Below are 19739 nucleotides of genomic sequence, written 5' to 3' on the forward strand. Positions count from 1 at the left end.
GAGCCTGTCGGCCCTCGGGCTGATAACATGACCTAGGGCTGATATGGGGTCTGATATGAAAAAGGCCATGTTATAATCTATATACAAAATTTGAAACAACATTGATATTTCAACATCCATTCAACACTTGACTTTGCAGCAGTTTTTAATGAATTTTATTTTCAAGACATATATGAACCCGATTGTTAGACTAAATGGGAGACCCCAAAATGCATGCATAAACTTAATTACTGATACATCATTCTATTCTTGAACAAAGTCAGAAATCTAGACCTTAATGGGCACATCTTAACATCATTGTTGGTTTCTGTGTCTACTTTCTCAGTAAAGACAGTGGTTGTTGAGATGTACTGTACTGTTCAACATATTTGGTAGTTCCTATTCAATTCATTGAATCATGTGTATTTAGCTTGCATGGAGAACAAGAAAAACTACAAGTATGAATAGCTGAAATGATGGCGTGTCACAATTATCGTTATCCTCATATAAGTGGACACATACCATCATTTCAGCTATTCCAACTTGTAGTTTTTCTTGTTCTAAATAACTAATACACATGATTCAATGAATATTATTACATATATAGTTTGCATAAAAATTATGACGCAGACACTTTATCCCCCTTCAGAAAGCAATTTTTACATATGTAAACCATAATTAAAAACATAAAAAAATTTTGATTCAAGATGTATTTTATTTTTTCATTTGTTATTTTTGTCCTTCGTGTCTGTCGACTTTCTTCCACTATCTCCAGTTCTTTCTGTGGAGGATTCAAGAAGGCGTAGTCTTTATCAGATAAATGTTTCTCGGTGACATCTTCATACTTTTGCAGTATATTAAACCTCTGGAAAAAGATAAAATGATAATAAATATAAACTTTAAGTCCTGAAAAGATTTCCTAAAATTGAGACACCTTAAATTTGTTTCTAGATATCCTTATGAACTAATGGTACAACTCAAGAAGTATTGAAAACTAAAACCATTATGACAAGGCGCATATAGAAATTAGCTAATATATAAGATATGTGATATAAAAAAAAACATGAATTCTATTCAAGATTTGTAAAATTGCATGAAGGTTTGACTTTGTAATTGATACCCGAAAACACTTTACCTTACACAGTTTCTTAATGATAACTGCACAAGTCCATTTACATAAACTACAGAACTTATAGAATACTTTAGATCATAAAAATAATATGGTTTATGAACTACTTTAATCTTTCCAAAATTAGAATAAACAACAGATTTAAAATGGAACACAAATGTTATATACAGGCAAAAAACCTAATTTTGATGATTTTATACAGATTGGAATTCCCAAATCTTTAATTTTGATATTGCCTCACTTAGATTGATTTTAACCATTGTTTTGTTTGACAAACATCTGTAGAATAGAGAAAACGTGTTCATGATGATGGATGGCTATTGTAAGTTTAATGTGCAGCGGCAAGTTACATGCACAATCAGGAGGAGAACATGATACATGCAATGTTTAATGAATACTAAGCTCACGAATATTGTCAATATAATTTTCATTGTGTATAATGTTTTTGTGGGGCATGGGATTTTTTTTTTTAAATAAACTATTTTTTTCATGTTTAATTCAAAAGCAAATATTTTTTTTCGATAGCATACAGTATAAAGATTTTTTTTAACACAATGTCGATTATTTTGTTCCTCTAATATTCAGTAGGAACTTATTATGTTTTTAGATAAAATAAATAAATAAATAATCTTTATTTCAAGAGGATAATCCCATTAGTTAAAATGTTTCCTTTTAGATACAAATTATTTTATCCAAGAAATTCAGAATCAAACAATTAAAAAAAAATCATCCCCCATACACTCAAAAAAGATGAATGGTCGCCGCCTAAAAGGACCTTTCCAATGTAAAAAAAGACAAACAACTTGGGTCATTATATTTAATTTATTTATTATGTGGTAAAAATTTAAAAAAAAACATACTTGATTATTCATGATTTAAAGACCAATTGCAGTAAATTCGAATATTTTTATTTCTGAACTATTTATGTATTATGATCTCATTTTATGACATTTCTGTGACAATATCCATTTTAATCTTTTCTTTATAAATATATATAGCTATAGTTATGTATGTAATACCTTTATTTAATGATGAATTTATTATATAAATAATTATTTTCAAAAAGCTTCCTAAAAGTCAACGTTTATTCAATGTTGAATCAACATTGCTTTATTATGTCCCACAATAGATAATATATGTAAATGCCTGTCAATCCATGATGAATAAAAAAAATAAATTATAAAAAAAAAGTTTTCAAAGACTCTATTAAATGTATATGTCTTTTTTTATTCTTCCCTATATCTTCAGTTTACCAAAATTAAGTAGTCCAAGATTGAAAAAATCGACTTAGTTAAACGTTGCAACCAGTGAAAGTAAACTCGCTATTCCAAAAGATTATAAATGCATTCATTAAAGTTTGAATTATCTGTTTTGCCTTTTAAATTGAAAATATGTTCTTATTTCGACCTTGAAATACTTTATACATTTATTTCCCGTGCCTGAGGGATATATGAAGATTTGTTCACCCAAGAAGGAAATATGACTTTTCGAGGGTGAACAAATCTTCATATCTCCCTATAAAGCCAAGGGAAATGAATGTTTTATTCCACTGCCTATACTCACACAGTTTTTTTTCATTCCTGAACATAAGATATTAAATTACATATCTCTTTTTATTATCCGCTTGTTTTTATAACTAAACACGTCATTAACAATGATAATCAGTACCGATCAAAATTTAATTATTTATTCTGTTTGTTTTGTTTTCAGATCTGAAATAATTTTGAAAACGAAATTACTATATTATCTCTAAAAATAACAAGTTCAAAACGTTATAAACATTAACCGCGCGTAACATCGCACATGGAAGTCCCGACGTCCAGAGGGGAATATGAAGTATTGTTCGTCGTCACGTGCCACGGTGGGATAGTCTCGTTATTTGGTATTTAATTACTACAAATTTTCACTTCTTCGTACTATGAACATCAAAATTATTTCATTTTTCCTTAGATGCTGTTCTTGGACCTGTACAGGAAGTTTTATCTAGCCCTAATTGTATATTTTTATTGTTGATATTCACCCCATATGTACCAAGTGTTAGATTAGTTTTATTGATATTAAAGAAATTTCTTGGTATTCCTAAACGGAAGATTTTATACACACAGAAGAAGAAGTATACTTAACAACAAAATTATTTTCATTTACCTGTGTATAATATGACGCAGGTTTCTTCAAAAGTGATGACTTTCTATAAATTGTTTGAAATTTCACAGTGATATCATACTTTAACTTTGTTTAAACCTGTTTATTTGCTTTTGACTTTAATTATTTATCCCTTGTAATTTTTTATTAACTGTGTATTTGCATTTAGGTGTCACAGGTCAAATTTATTCGTTCATTGTGTGTTAATTTACGGTTTTTGATTGAGTTGATATTTTATAGTGTGTTTTTCTATGTTGTGATGTTATACTATTGTTTCAGAAAAGGGAGAAGGTTTGGTACTATTAAAACGTTTAATCCCGCTGCAAATGTTTGCACCTGTCCTAAGTCAGGAATCTGATTACAGTAGTTGTCGTCTGTTTATGTAGTTCATACGTGTTTCTCGTTTCTCGTTTTTATATAGATTAGACCGTTGGTTTTTCCGTTTGAATGGTTTTACACTAGTAATTTTTTGGGGCCCTTTATAGCTTGCTGTTCGGTGTGAGCCAATACTCCGTGTTGAAGGCCGTACCTTGACCTATAATGGTTTACTTTTATAAATTGTAACTTGGATGGAGAGTTGTCTCATTGGCACTCATACCACATCTTCCTATATCTATCAACCAATCAAATGTTGGTTTCGCTATCAATTTTAACATGCAGTGGAATAATAACATTTATTCAACTTTGAATACATGTTTATTATTCAACGTTGAAAATGTAACCGTTGTTTCAATGTTGAATAAACGCTGGTCACCAATTCAACGTTGAGTGCCTGCTGGGTTGGTAAAAATACATTAAAGAATAATCTTACATTTATAAATACCTCGAAAGATTTAGCTGTAGACTCCAATTTAAAATAAAATGATGTTTGGTTTTTATGTCTTGTGTAAATATGAACGGAATTCTGCTGGCAATGTCAGGTAATTATACCTATGTAATAATCCTGTAATTACAATTGCACGTGGTATGCGCGTGTGGTGCTTTAAAGAACGATCAGCTGTATCTGACAAAGAAGTGGGTGTTTAATTCCATTGATAATTTCCAGGACTTTCGCAAAGTATTTACGTTGGACGGAGTTCTACATCAAATTTCGTGGTAGGTATTTTACATCTATTTTAAGGATTTAACTTTGCAGGTCTCAATATCAACGCTCAGTGATTATACTTGTAAAGTTATTTATATCGATCTACGTACGAAGGCAAACATAATCAATATATCTGACGTGTGTATTCTAATCTACTTTTGTACTCAAAACAAATACTGTATTTACAATATGAACACGCGGAAAGTTTTTCAACAGATTTTAAGTGGGTGATTTTGATATGAGTTCGTTTTGGAGTCAAGTAATAACAAGAACTGTTTCAGGTAGTCATGGAACAAGAAATGGACGAACAGCCTTTAACAAATAGAGTTCAGATGTGGCAAAAAAGAGCAGACGAACACAAGGAGAAACAACTTATCAACCCATTTTCTGATTGGGAGGGAGCCACACATCGCCAGAAATTGTCAAAAGATGATGAAAACTATGGACGTCCCGTATCAGGATCAAAAACTGAATCCAGAGGGAAGCTGGCAGGTGAACAAAGTAGTCGTGAAGTAATCGATCTTTGTTATGTCATCAATGACTTGGGAAAGCACCAAGAAGATGGTAGTGTTAACATTACTTTTGGTGAACTATTTGAAGCTTACCTGACTATATCTAATAACTTAGTGGGTACATTGATTAGAGCTAGAAAATATAAATTTGTGGAATTTGAAGGAGAAATGTTGTATCAAGGACGGGATGAAGAAAAAGTGATAACATTAAGGACTTTACCCGAAAGACCGTAGTGTTTATTTTTGGGGCTATAGATGGACTATACAGGAGCCGCATGGGATTATGTGACAATAAAGTGACATATACCGTGGAACCAATATAAGAACACCAGAATGTAGCACTACAATTAGGGCAGTGGGATTATAGCGCACCTGCACTCCCTTTGTCAAACTATGACTTTGTAGACGTTGTTATAGACTCTAGTATAACAAGAATCTTAGCTCTGGACGGTTAAAGCTTTTAGTCGTTCGGAAAGACTTATCATTAATTTAATGATTAATGTGAACAAATGTAGAGTAACTGTCTTTAGAATAATAACAAACTTATCAACACTCTCTCAATATTTCATTTTGACGTGTTTTTCCAATTTAAATCAAAACTTTTATTGTAGACATTGATTTTATGTGCTCAAATTCTCTTGTACATTAAAAAATATTTATTTATACATTACTATGTTAGGCGTTAATAAATTTTTCGGCATATACCCATAGCTATCAGCGTTCAGAATGATTTATGCATAGGCGCTTGAGGCATGGATACCCTTTTTGTTTTCCACAGTTTAGAGGGGCAGCATATATCTGATTGATTTTTTAAGTAAACAATCGGACACATTTAAATGTGTAACATGATGTCAAATTTCTTTAATATTTCAACTTCTTTTCTCTTATTTTATCTGACCCTACTCTCACCATAAAACCTCACAATAACTTTAATTCATCCGTGCTGCTCACCTACTGTTCAGAGACGGGAATCACGTTTAATTCGCTCTCGAGTTACTCTTTAATAATTTATTAAGGGCACCCCATTTAGCTTGCAAAAATAGTCACTTCAAGATGACTTAAAAGGTTGAGTATAGAAAAGGTGGTAAATTTTCCTTCTGTCTAACACCTGCTAGACCGGGGGAAAATATTGACACAAGATTTTATTCCGCTGTTTATACTGTACACAACTTTAAAACATTTCTCTTAATTTAACTAAGAAGAAAAAAATGCGGGAAAAAAAACCCTATAGGTCCAAATTTATCGAAATCCTTTCGAAATTCCACAAATGATCAAAAAAGTGTCTTGCCAAAAGCGAAGTATAGCCCAACCAGTGTGTGTAATGGGGGGACATTATTTTTATCATTAGAAAAAATATAGAGTCTAGTATAACATAAATAGTGAACGCGTAAAGAGTCCGAGAACAACTTATCAGGACAATTGCGAGATAGAATTAGGCGGGTCATCCCTAGTTTTTGAAAACAGGTTTAATATTTTACCAGTAGTCAAATTTTCAGGTATAATACCTGTATTCCATACGAGATCAAACGGTTCACAGTAAGTAAAATCTAGACTAAAAGGCATATAGTATAAATACTCGTTCAGTATTTTGTCCTTGCTTGGTGCTTTATTGTCTTTTAAATTGTATAGCTTCACTAATTTTCGTTTAGTTATAGGAGGTATTGCCTTTAAATGACGATGTGTACTCATTTTTTGAGTTCTTGCCTATAAACTTGAAATCTATTATAGATAGAAACTTTGAATAACAAAAATGATCAGCATTAAAAGAAGTACATATAAGTATGTTCGAAATGTTCTTTCGACTCCTTGTAGGAGTTATTTCCCTTCATTGATGATTTAATCCATTTCTTTTCTTGCATTTTTGTGTTTAAAATTGTAATAGATAGAGAGAAACCTTAAAGGTATTGTTGCCCTTACCAGATGTTGATTTCTGAACAATTTTATTTATCCCTAATACCTTGAAAACTAAAATATGAAACCTAGAACAGCAAAAATGATCTGCAACACAAGATATACAAATAAGTCAATATGATTGAAATGGCCGATCGACTGCTTACAGGAATTGTCTCTAAATCACAATATTTACCAATTTTTCCTTTTTTGCCTTTTATTTTGAAAATTATAATGGATAAACAAAACGTTGTCCAGCAAACAACGACCAAAAAAGACAGACAAGATTTTGGTCCACGCATTCAAAACATATCTTTTTGCAACATTTTTATCGATATTATCCAAAAAACTAGATAAGTGCCTCTAGTTTAGCTCTGTTGCCCTGTTTTGTACTGACATCTACAAACAATTCAATATCTCAGTGACAAACTGCAGAAAACTCGGACAGTCTTAACTTTTGTCATTTTAAGAGTAAATTTATATTACATAGAATTTTACACTGCATTTCTTTAAAGGTACAAATAAAAGGGACTTCAGAAAGAAAAGAGAAGAAAGACAGGAACAAAAAAGCCATGAAGACTGGAAAGAGGTTTGAACCAAATAATAGTTGAAATCATGCCAATATGTGCAGTTATATGTTGCACACTTGTTTAAATGTGTAATACAAAAATATCGATTCATAATTAATGCGAATAGCGAAAAAAATTATAGCGATTAATGTGAGATAGTTTTTAACGTTTGGCATATTTTTATTTTGTCAGTTGTAAGTCGACTTTTAAGTATAGACAGCAATTATTTTACTTGTTGAAGAATACAAGGCCCGTAGGGAATAATAGTTTAAAGAAGTAGTATTGATCGGTACGATTCATTTGCACCAAAGAAATCTTTCATTTGCGGTACAAACCATATAAAGCGCCAGATTGTGTACATCCACTCTATTTTTCGTTGAAACAGGATATTCTTTGATGAATAATTCGTATTGACCAAATCATAGTTATCTTAGGTAATTCTGTATGACTGATCAATAATATTTTGGTACATGAATTAATTGCGTGGTGTGTATCTTTCTGGTATATGTCATATGGCTAAGCTTGATCTATCCTCCAGTTGACAGTTTTCGAATTACGTCTGCATATTATATTTTTCCTGAGATTTTTTACAATAATTGCAGTTCAATATATTTTAAGAAGCACATATACAGCGGATGTTTAATTGAACCTTGACCTAGGTATTAAGGTTATTGAACTTTAGAAAAATTCCAAAATATGTAAGAGGCGAGATATTTAAGTGTGCCAATTCTTGTTGATGATGATTAATTGTTGAACTTATGATCGTCTTATCGTCTATTATGCGATGAATCTGTAACAGCGACAAAACACCAGAATATAGAGACAGGAATCGTAATAATTCTTCTAGTTCATTGTTTGTGTTATGATATAATTTGTGTACATATATTGTTGAATGTTATACAGGATTTTCAAGAAAATCAAACAAGGGTGGGGATCCAATTCTGAGAACCAATTGTATTCACCACTGGTTCAAGCTCAGCAGACGTAAGAACAAGATTGCTTGTATTGCTATGCATGTATGCGCATCAATGCAGTTGCTGCATATTTATAATAAAAAATGAAGAAAAAAAAAAAAATTTACATATAAAGAATCTAAAGATCTTTCCAAAAACCAATTTCCATGGTGAAGTTCTATGCATGGTACTTTTTCCTGAAACAAGTTTTCAATTAAGTTTTCGATCACAACGACCTACTTATTGTCACGGGAAACTTTCAAAATAAAATATTGTTTCTAGGTGCATACATCTGTTCAGGATAAAATAAATAATGGAAAATAGTCTTACAAAACATTAAAAATGGATATCCGTTGAAACATTGAACTGTCAAAACGATTATTATTTAAGGTCGTTTCGATTAATGCCTGTGTGTTAAAGTCTTTGCTAAAAGCCTATGTGTTTGCATGACATGTTTCTGTCCCACAAACACCTCGTTACAGTTGCCATAGTTTCAAAAGTGCAAATAAATGTAATTTTAAGGGTAGTTTTCTTGAATTTATCTGGTCTAATTTACGTTCACGCACGGGATATTGGAAATTGAACATTTATGTTGTGACGTTATTTTCTTTTTTAGTGTACGAAAGGTGAAATTAACGATATTTCTTTGGATTCTGAAAAGGCGAATCAAAAATTAATCCAGGTTCGCACTGTATGATTTTTCGAGCTCACCTGACCCAGAGAGCCAAGTGAGCTTTTCTCATCAGCTGGTGTTCGTCGTCCGTCGTCCGTCGTCGTAAAAATCTTCTCCTCTTAAACTAAATTTTAATCAAACTTGGCCGCAATCATCATTAGGGTTTCTAGTTTAAAAAATATGTCGGATGACCCCGCCTGCCAATCAACATGGCTAAAAATAGAACATTGGAGGAAAGTGCAAGTTTTATCTATTATCATGACCGCTATAAATAGAGAAAATCTGACAGAGGCAGGATTGTGAAATAATGATGAGATTTACCTATTGTCTATTTTATATCAAAACTGTCAGACGACTTCTTTTAAGAGTTATTGCCCTTTAATGACGAATTTTACCATTTTTTTTTCATTCTTGCCTAGTATTTTGAAAATAAAAATTGATAAATAGAAACTTTGAATAGAAATGATCAGCAAGACACGATCTACAAATAAGTCAACATAATCAAAATTGTCAGACGACTCCTTATTAGAGTTATTGCCCTTTAATGACGATTTTTATCATTTGCGTGTGTCCCTAATATCTGAAAGCTGTAATAGATAGATAGAAACTGTAAAAAGCAACAACGATCAACAAGACAGGATCTACGAATAAGTCTGCTTGGTTGAAATTGTCCTACGACCCCTAATTAGAGTTATTACTCTTTAAAGATGATTTTTACCATTTTTTTAGTTTTTGCCTGATATGTGAAAAACTGCAATATATAGTTATAAACTTGAATAAGCAAAAATGATGAGCAAGACAAGATCTTGAATTAAATCTACTGGCCAACATAACCTGTTCACTCCTTATTGGATTTAATTTAAATGCTCTTTAATGGCGATTTTTATCCATTTTTAGTGTTCTGCCTCTTATCTTGAAAACTATTATAGATAGATAACATTTTTTGCCACTTTAAATAGCAAACGTGATCAGTAAGACAAGATCTACAAACAAGTCAACATGGCCGAAATCGTTAGTCGACTCCTAATTGTCGAGTTCTTGCTCTTTAATGGCGATTTTTACCAATATTTTGCGTTTTTGTCTTATGAAAACTTTTGAAAAGTTTTGAAAACTATAAAAGATAGATAGACACTTTAAATAGCAAAAATAATCAGCAAGACTAGATCTACGAGTAAGTCAAATTTTGCCGAAATCGTAAGTAGACTTTTTATAGGAGTAATTGCCCTTAACTAACATTTGTTTAATCTTTTTTGTGTTTTGAGTAAAAAACTAAAGAAGCTAGAGAGAAACTGTAAATAGAAAAATGAGCAGCAATATAAATTCAACAAAAAAGAGATTTTGTCATGAATTTTATTCTAGTTGGAGAATGTCCATTGTTGAAGATGCACATAGACCTCGGTGAGCGACATAGGCTCTTTAGAACCTCTAGTTTTATCATAGCAACATTCTTAACTTATTTTACCTAAATTGCTTATTATGTGCTGTTCTTTTCATTTGTTATATGAAGAAGAAAATGATAACACTGAATGATAACTCTGCTTTTATTGTATACTTAGTAGTAAATACATGTAAATTGTATGTGTAATACATTCAATGACAATTGTTCTGTATCAGCCAAATCCTTGATATGATATCGAAGTCAGTCGTGGCTGCAAGGCTTTAATACCAAACCACAACAGAAAACATCTGTTTAAAGTATACAATAAAGTGTATATAATATGGCTTTTTCAATATCACACATCGTATCAAATCGCAACCAAAATAGTCCCTCGAACAGAGCTCTCGAGATTATATTTGTGTATCACTACTATCAGAACGTTTTCAATAGCGTCCGCATGTGGTATATACGTGCCAAAATTGAAAAGTTCTATTTGGAAGAAAGATACATTTTTTCACCAATTTTAAACTGTGTATGTTTGCTATGTTCGGTGACTAACATGCCCAACACAGTCCCAAAAATTTGAATTTGAATCTAAGTATCACACAAACTATTCTTTTTAATGATGAAAACAACCAGAAATGTTATTTTTATAATGGAGGTTAAAAACCTGTATTGATAGTGATTCGTACGTAATGTATATATAGCCCGCTGTTAACGTTACCTGTATATCTATGAAAACTGAGATTTGAAATGAAAAACATAACTTGATTTGAACAATACACGACTACATAAAGTTAGATTTGAGAAAAACAAAACCGGATTTGACAATGATACATCTAGCTTTACATCTAGTATACACAATGGTAAATTTAGATGGTTTTCAAGTTTAGCGAAGTATTTTCAAAGATCGTGTCTTTTGACTTATAAAGCTGCTTTATATTTAAAACATGTTCTGTATATATTAACCAACTTAGTATTTAAAAACGTCCTTTTTAAAAATCGATGTGTGTTTGAGAAAGGTTTACCATGCACACCCTCCTTCCATAGCTTCTAATAGGGTCTTGTTTTCTCAGCGAATGTCCTGTGTTTTGCAACTGAAATTATGTACTATGTGAGTTTGTGCTGAAGGACTTTTGTTATATTGACTGGCTTTAAGGTAAAGTATACGTAATTGGGTGATTTTTTGATTTTGATGAAATTTTGAATGTGCTTAGAACTCGTTGAACTGCATATGAATATCTTATACATATGTATAATATATGTAAAAAGTGGCGAAAAAAATTTCTTTTTTTTCACTTTAAATTGCGCTTTTCCGAACTTCATCAACAAATTTTAATTAAAAATGGTATGTTATTGCTGTAACACTTCTGTTTTAATGAGAGTTCTATGGTTTCTGTATGAACTATTGCAACAATTATTTGAAGAGTCCGTAGGTTGTCTGTTGCAAAGCCAAAAGTCTGTCCCTATCTAATATACCTTCATTTTCCAGTGACAGTCGAAGTTCCCCCACCTCTATCTTCCAAGTCTAGCATAACTCACCTAATGGATTAGTGAAGAGATATCTTTCAACCAATCAATTGGGCTCAAGAGTGGCAAATACCGGTAATATAAGAAAAGAAATCTTATAATTTTCCACATTTGTTTTTCACTCAAAAAGAATATTTTACAAAATAATGCTGAATTTTTCAGACGAAAAAAAAACCTTATCACACCCATAAATGTTCACGGTGTCACGAAACAGAATTTCCTTTATAACATTAGTTCCAAATGGAAGAAATATTCTATATTGTCCCCACTATTCTATAAAAACAATTTTTGTTCCTTGCGGAATAAAGGGTATAGAGTACTTGTTCCAACAGGAACAGATATTATAGCATTGTTTTTAACAAAGTTTTTAGGATTGATTGATTGATTGTTGGTTGCTTAACGTCCAGTGGCAAATATTTCATGCATATTCAGGACGAGAACAAGTTCACAATAAATACAATAGGTAGGTTCTGTAATAGGTTAAGGGATTGAGGTCGGAGAAATTTAGACTGCCACGGGAAATGAGGGTATATTGGATAGGGACAGAAATTTAGGCTTGCAACAGGTCACCTACGGACCCCTCAAAGAGTTGTTGCAAGGGTTCTTAACGTGCAAAGAACGTGGCACTTTCTATACACGAGGCATCGGATTTAACGTCCCCATTCTGACCGGACGTGGCTGCAAATTTGTACATCCCGCACAGCCAAACGGACGCCCCACTTTAGCACGGGTTTTACTGCCGGTCGGAGGAAGACCAATGGTGTCCATACTTCTATTCCCCAGTCACCCTTGGGGGTCAAAGTTTTTAGGGAAACTTCTGTTAGTTGGAACAAATAAAAGTTGACAACATCAGCACACATCAATATTTTTCTCGAACGGCAATTTCCGTACAATAATAAAGTGTCGAAAGATTAAAGCATATATACGAAAGTGGTCTATCGAGAAAACATATCAGCTGGAAAGATTGAATAACGTTACAGATGACTACCATGATCTCGCTCCGTTAGGTGATCCTATGACGAAATATTCACACAAGTCTAGCCACTTTGCACAACTCAACTAATGGATTAGTTAACAGTAATATTATGCTCGTGTTTTGTATGTCTTATCCTGTATTTATTATTTAGATACTGTTTGACTTCAAACAAATTAAAACAAAGCGAAACGGTCTTATCTTACGAATAGAACATTTATCATTAAACGTACATAGCAATATTTTAATGAAAGGAGATGTAAAGTGTATGTCAAGTGAGACATTAACCAACGAAAACAAACAACCAAAAAGACACCAACAACAGACGAGTGCCTATACCATTTGTCAAGCTCTATCAAAGTGAACGTATATCCATTTTCTTTTTAAAATTACACAAAATGCATCGCGTATTTTTATAAACACTCAATAAACAGATGTAAAATAAAACTTCACTTTCTATTTAAAGATACAAAGGAAGATAAAAAAAGACAGAACTTAGCACTTACACATTTAGGTTTTACGGTGCATTATATTTGCGCGAATTACCATTACATTTGCGCGTAAAAATCATTACGTTTACTCGCAGCTTTTTCGCATTCATTTTACATGTAAATGTTGACCTATTTAAGTAAACACAAGTAAATTATACTTATTTATAAATTATTTATTTATTTACTATCAAGTGATAAGAACCTCTTCCGCCGGTTAGTCTATGTCCCCCCTTCCTCACCAACGTGGAAGTGGATGTGAGGTTTCGAGGATGATAATTCTGTTTTATTTTGCACTAGTAAAATAAGCACTAAGTAATAGACATAAACACAAATCTAAAAGTGCATCGAACATACAAATCTGAAGAGTAAACCATACTGATTTCACATGTCCGTACGTGCTGAATATTTCAAGGACATAAATACGACCAATTTCTCCATTCTGATATTTTCATAACTGCTCCATCAAATACCTCACTTAACTGTATGCCCTAAGGGCTTACGGGGTTTCTTTAGGATTCAATATAAAAAAATATTTAAAATTATTAATATAAATTCAAATTAAAAACTTTCGACAAGTTTATTATAAGTAACCTTTATACTTACCTACGTTACACGTAAATTGAATAGAGCAAATATAATGAAATATTGCGCGCAATCGTAAACAAATTTAATCCCCAAATGTGAGCAAATGTAATGCGCTCAGTATTTAAAGAAAACTAGACACAACTAGCATATTAGAACTAAAATTCATCATAACTATGCACACAAGTTACTATCAACTTGGTTATTTTTTTAAATCTAGTTGTTTCTTTAAACAAGAGAGTACTTAGTTATGTGTTTTTGATATCCTTTGGGACTATTTCTTTTTAAAAACAAATCTGACATAATGTTGATGAGATGGCCGATTCATAACTTTATACTATCCGCCATAACAACCTACATGTAAAGATTTATGGATATGCAAGAAGCAACAACTAATGGTTTTTGTAACTTCTTTATTTATCCTTTTCTCTGTTTTTTTCTCTCTATTGCAGTCATATATGGTTCAAAACGCACTCATCTTTTCTTTTGCCACTATTTAAAAAAAAATCAATATTATTTGTTAACAAAGATAAAAAGAAATATAGTCATTAACAATTTTGTAGAACAACAGGCACTGATAGAGGAATAGAAAACGAGAAACTAAATTCCAATGGAATAGATACAATGAAAAACAAGGAAACACGATCGAATTTGCCAGCCTGGCAGATCAGGAAGAAAAAGGCATCTATGCCTAGGCCAAAAAGTACTGGATATCTGAAAGATTTCAACATTCTCTCTGCCGAGGATGATGTTGAAGATGTAAGTTTTTCACAAGGGTGATTAGAAAATGCAAAAACTAACTAAAATTATATTTAATATATTATATTTGCTTTTAAATATATTGAAAACAAATATCCATAAAAGGAAACGTACGATTCATGCTAAAAGTTGTATACATTTTTTTTATCAAGCATGCACAATATTGATATACAAGACGTTCGAATTTAGACCTTTCAGTCATATTTGTTTCAACAACTTGTTAGTATATGACGACTTATTGTTCCAGCTTTCCCGTGACATGTTTGGTCTTCCACAGATAGAAAGTCTCCGTTACAGCCCGTTTAGATTTATAGCTAATCTACCCCTATTCAACAAACCATTTCCAATTGCAGTCTAAATTTCCGACCCTTCATCCTAGGGTGATGCTTTTACTGACATTTTTTGTCTGTACTAGGACTTATGAGGTTCTCGTCTACTGTTTTTATTGTTATTTCTGTCTGAATCAGGTTTCATTGAATTCTCATGTACAGTTTTCATTGTCTTGTCCGCCTGTTTCATGATTCCCCTTCACATTCTTTTTTGTTTGTCCCAGGACTTATTACCGTTTTCACCGTAAAGTCGAATTGTACAAGGACATGAAATTCCCATTTACTGTTTGTACTGTAATGTATATGGATTCGTGAGATTTCATGTTCTGGTTTTGCTGAAGTATCTAACTGATCTTTCCTTAATTCTGGGATCCCTGTACCTCAGGGTTATGGTTCATTTATCATGTTTATTGTTAGGGTTTGTATTGGCCTATAGTATTAGGTGGTATTGATTAGGATAAATTTTAGAGTAAAAGATAGTTTAGTATAGCTTTATATAGATTCATCATCGGGATCCCTTAAGTAAAATCCTCTATTCGTACCAGGTTTTCATGTGATCTTTGTCTGTACCAGGATTCGTGAGATGTGCATGTTCTGTTTTCAATTAAATGTCTTTATGTAAAAAGATTCTCATGTACTGTGTTCATTGTCATGTCCGTATCACGCCCCATGTGAATCCCATTTACTGGTTTTACTGTTATGTTTGTATATACCAGGCCCCATGAAGTTATCATGTTCTGTTTCGCTGTAACGTCTGTTTGTGTCAGGTCACATGAAATTATAATGTACTGTTTCAGTGTAATGTGTCTTTACGTGGATTCTTGACCTTTTCCTGTTCTATTTATGCTGTAATGTCTATCTGTATTTGGCCACAGGGAAATCTTTATGTTCTTATTTTCGGTTATATTTGTATGTTCCATGACACACTGAGATTTTTATGTTCTATTTTCGGTAACGTTGTCTGTACCAAGCCCCATGGCCAATGAGATCTTTATGTTCTATTTTTCTGTTATGTTTGTATCAAACCCCACTGAGATTTTTATGTTCCATTTTCAGTTACGTTGTCTGTACCAGGCCCCACTCAGATCTGTATGTTATATTTTTCGGTTATGTTGGTCTGTACCATAACATAACGAGATTTTATATGTTCTATTTTTTGGTAATGTTTGTCTTTACCATTACCCAACGAGATTTTTACGTCTTTTTTTCGGTTATGTAGTCTGCACTATGCTCCAACGAGATTTTTATGTTCAATTTTTTGATAATGTTTGTCTGTACGTTTGCCCAACGAGATTTTTATGTTCTATTTTGTTCTATTTTTCGGTTATTTTGTCTGTACCATGACCAAACGAGATTTGTTTGTATACTTTTCCCTGTTTTGTTTGTCTATACCAGGATTCGTGAGATTCGAGTGACATCTGTATAATATCTTCATATATTTTAAATAATGACTTAATTTAAATGAATTTTAGGACGCAGACACAGCATATGATGATTATGTATTGTCCAGACAAGCAGCTGTTGGGATGGATCTTGCTAAAAGAAATGGATACACAATTAATGAAGGCATAGGCGAAAGCAACAAAGCTAGTTATAACGTTAGGAAAGATATTAAGGATGTTACTAAAGATTTCCATGGGAATGTTATTGGTTACACTGATGTTCATACTGTCGGTGATAGAGGTCAACAATTCAAAGTCAATGAAACAAATGGCCGTCTTGGTGGTGCTGATTTTTGTAATGATTTTGAGGAAAAGTTTAATTGTGGTTTGTCAAAAACTCGCCAGAGAAGAGACGATGTTGTTCTGACAAGGGATGTAAGTGGCAGAGCAGCATATTGGCAGAACCGTGAAGATGACAGTAGAAAACCAAATATATGTAGTACATCCTCTGGTGTGAAAAGGAACTGGACAACCCCAAGACAAATTCGACAAATGAAAGATCAGGTAATAAAGACAAATATTACCGATGTATTATTTATATGTTGCAGTGAATTTGTAAAATTAGGGATTTTGTAAAATCGCTGAAATTTCAGGAGTTTTGTAAAATCAGTGATCTGATAAGTGATCATTTACAACATCCCTGAAATAATTAAGATTTTCTTTACAGAATCATTTTTTGTTTGTTTAAATAATTCATATAAAATAAGACAAATGCCTACAACAGTTACACTGAAGATGTCCTATTTAATTAATTTAATTAATACAAGGAGAGCAGTTTTCAAATATCCGAGGAAAAATTGTAATGTAATATATATGGAACTGGGAAATATATGATTGTAATGGTTAAAATGGCATAATTTCAATTGTATTACTATGGAAATAATAGTGCCAAACAATCTAGGGCATGACTTTCTTTATGTTTAAAATTTGTCATTTCTACATTTGAAAATTAGACAATATTTCGTTGTTACTTTTTTTCTGACGGTCCAAAAATTCCCAATGATTCCTTCAATTTCAGGTTGATCCAAACGAAATGACGCAATATATCTACGACGCAGGAGTTGCCAATCGTGCTGCCATGTGGCAGAAACTAGAAGATGATCACTTTGAAAAGATGATAATAAACCCAGACAAAGAATGGAAAGGACCTAAAGTAAGAGTCGTCTTGCCCACGGATCACCCGGAATACGGACGACCCCCTAAAGGTTCGAAGACAGAAAAGCGCGGCATAAAAGCACATAAACATGTTGTGAAAGAAATTGGAGAACTTTGTTTAATGATTGCCGAAAATGGTGAACTACAGGATGATGGAACGGTGACCATCACTTTCAGGAAACTTTTCCAAACGTATGTTGCTATTTCAAACAAAGTTGTAGGTATACTAATTAGAGCAAGAAAACGTGGTTTGTTACACTTCAATGGAGAGATGTTATATCAGAGACAGGATGAAGAAGAAGTTATAAGATTATTTAATGTTCCAGATCTATTAGAATAGATACCATGATCTCGTGTGTATGTTTTTCGTTGTAAGTTGTAGATTCTCAAACTTTCATATTTTTTATACGATTTACATTTTTTGTAATTTTCATTTTTAGGTCATATATGAAAGTTGTATTTTGGAAAGTTTAGTGTGGTTTTATGTACATGTATATCAACATTTCTTCTTTTATTAGCAGCTTCATAATAGTAATTAAAACATCTAATTTGGCGTTAATACAGCGTAGCCAAATTTAGTTTTTTTTTTTAAAGGGGGATCCCTTTTCTTGTTCCACGCCATTTGAGTATTTGGACCGTTGAACATGTAAAGTATAAGATAATAATGTGCATACTATTATGGTCCTGCCGTAATATAGAGTTCAATTTTGAAATCAAAACTATGGTCGTGAGACGATATTTAGAAAGAAATGTTTGTATTTTTATCACATTTTGCAATTTACATAGTCACAATTTTGCTCATCACATTAATTAGTTAAACAATAATTGTATCAGCCTTATCAAAATATTTTCCAACCTTGTGCGTTAGTTTTATCGCAAAATGAAGCATCTTGGAAGTATGAATCCTTTACAGAGGTAAAATAGCAATGCTTGTTTCATGCATTTAATTTAGCGTACGTAAAACGTACTTTGTTTTCCAAAGATGCAAAACTTCGGATGTAAGGCTTACAACTTGCGCTGTTGCATGGTAAAATGCGAAAAGGAACATATAACAGGAAAGGTGTTTGTATTAGGATAGAAATGTTCCACCACAAGGTTCTGTTCATGTCATGTTAAACCCAGTTAAATGTATATGGAGTTTGTTACATAATCGTTCGTCCGTATTTATTTATTTATAGCGATACAACTTCCAGAATATACATTATATATATTAGTTGATAAATATATAAGAATTCTTTTGATTATACCCAAGGGAACTTCCTGTAAATAAATCTTATATCAACAGGAATAACTGCCATTTCCTAAATTTACACGGGGAAACTCCATACTAAAATTCACGACAAAATGGACGATTTTCCCCCATATTGTTGGTTTTCCTTTTGGACAGTTATGTTCCTTTGTCCCAATCTTGCGGTGTTTATATATTCTAACTCGTTTGCTATGCCCATGTATGTAGTGTGTAGATTTTAATGCACGTTATTTGAGTATCACTGGTAAAGTGCTAGGGATTTCGCTACCACAAAATACTTAAAATCTTAACTAAATTATGTTATTGATACACTGTTTAGTTTGGATGTTTGCTTGTACCTGTAGAAAACTTATTTCTAGCGGGATATCGAATCATAATTTTAACGGTGATGTTGTCTTCAGAACACGTAAATTTAGATTCGATCCATGTAAACTGATCGATCTTTTAAATAAACTTATTCTTAAAGTTTATCAATTTAACACTGTAATGCTATCTTTGAATATTGTTTTTATCGGTACTTACATTGATTTTGTTATCAATAAATCAAAACATTACTAAATATGTATTACTATACACCTACGGTTCTACATCCTATCGATACTTATATTTCGGCAAGAAAAAAAAATGTTTTCTTTTACTTTTTATGACATCGTTATACTAAATCCATTGGATGTGTACTGGCCGATTGATATTTTGTCATGGATACATAATTTTTTTCATTACCGGGGTATTTGTTATTGGCTTTGAACTAGCTTTCGGTAACTGCGAGTACTCTCAATTCGATAGTTTGTGTCTTTAGTTTATGTTAAGTTGTTTTTATACGACCGTAAAATTTCTGCGGTCGTATAATGGTATGTGGTCGTCGTTGTCGTCCGAAGACATTTGGTTTCCAGACAATCAATTGAGTATAAGTGTTTAGA

General features: G+C 32.3%; 2 protein-coding genes across 3 annotated transcripts; both read left to right on the forward strand.

Annotated features, from left to right (window-relative positions):
* The first annotated feature begins 4219 nt into the window (after nucleotides 1-4219).
* Nucleotides 4220-19378, forward strand: LOC127698172 (uncharacterized). Of its 2 annotated transcripts, XM_052201523.1 has the most exons (6): nucleotides 4220-4345; nucleotides 7252-7325; nucleotides 8209-8289; nucleotides 14449-14644; nucleotides 16446-16919; nucleotides 17434-19378. In XM_052201523.1, exons 2-6 carry the CDS (start codon nucleotides 7309-7311, stop codon nucleotides 17908-17910), a joined length of 1245 nt encoding a protein of 414 aa, XP_052057483.1. In that variant the 5' UTR covers nucleotides 4220-4345; nucleotides 7252-7308; the 3' UTR covers nucleotides 17911-19378. The 2 variants fall into 2 exon arrangements, with proteins under 2 accessions (XP_052057483.1, XP_052057484.1); XM_052201524.1 differs by lacking the exon at nucleotides 8209-8289 and having other exon boundaries at nucleotides 4234-4345.
* LOC127698200 (actin-binding Rho-activating protein-like) lies at nucleotides 4453-5520 on the forward strand. Its single transcript, XM_052201556.1, has one exon. The coding sequence runs from the start codon at nucleotides 4622-4624 to the stop codon at nucleotides 5078-5080; it is 459 nt and encodes a 152-aa protein (XP_052057516.1). The 5' UTR covers nucleotides 4453-4621; the 3' UTR covers nucleotides 5081-5520.
* Nucleotides 19379-19739: the final 361 nt, after the last annotated feature.

Source organism: Mytilus californianus, unplaced genomic scaffold (assembly GCF_021869535.1).
Source record: "Mytilus californianus isolate M0D057914Y unplaced genomic scaffold, xbMytCali1.0.p SCAF_4, whole genome shotgun sequence".
Lineage (NCBI taxonomy): Eukaryota > Metazoa > Mollusca > Bivalvia > Mytilida > Mytilidae > Mytilus > Mytilus californianus.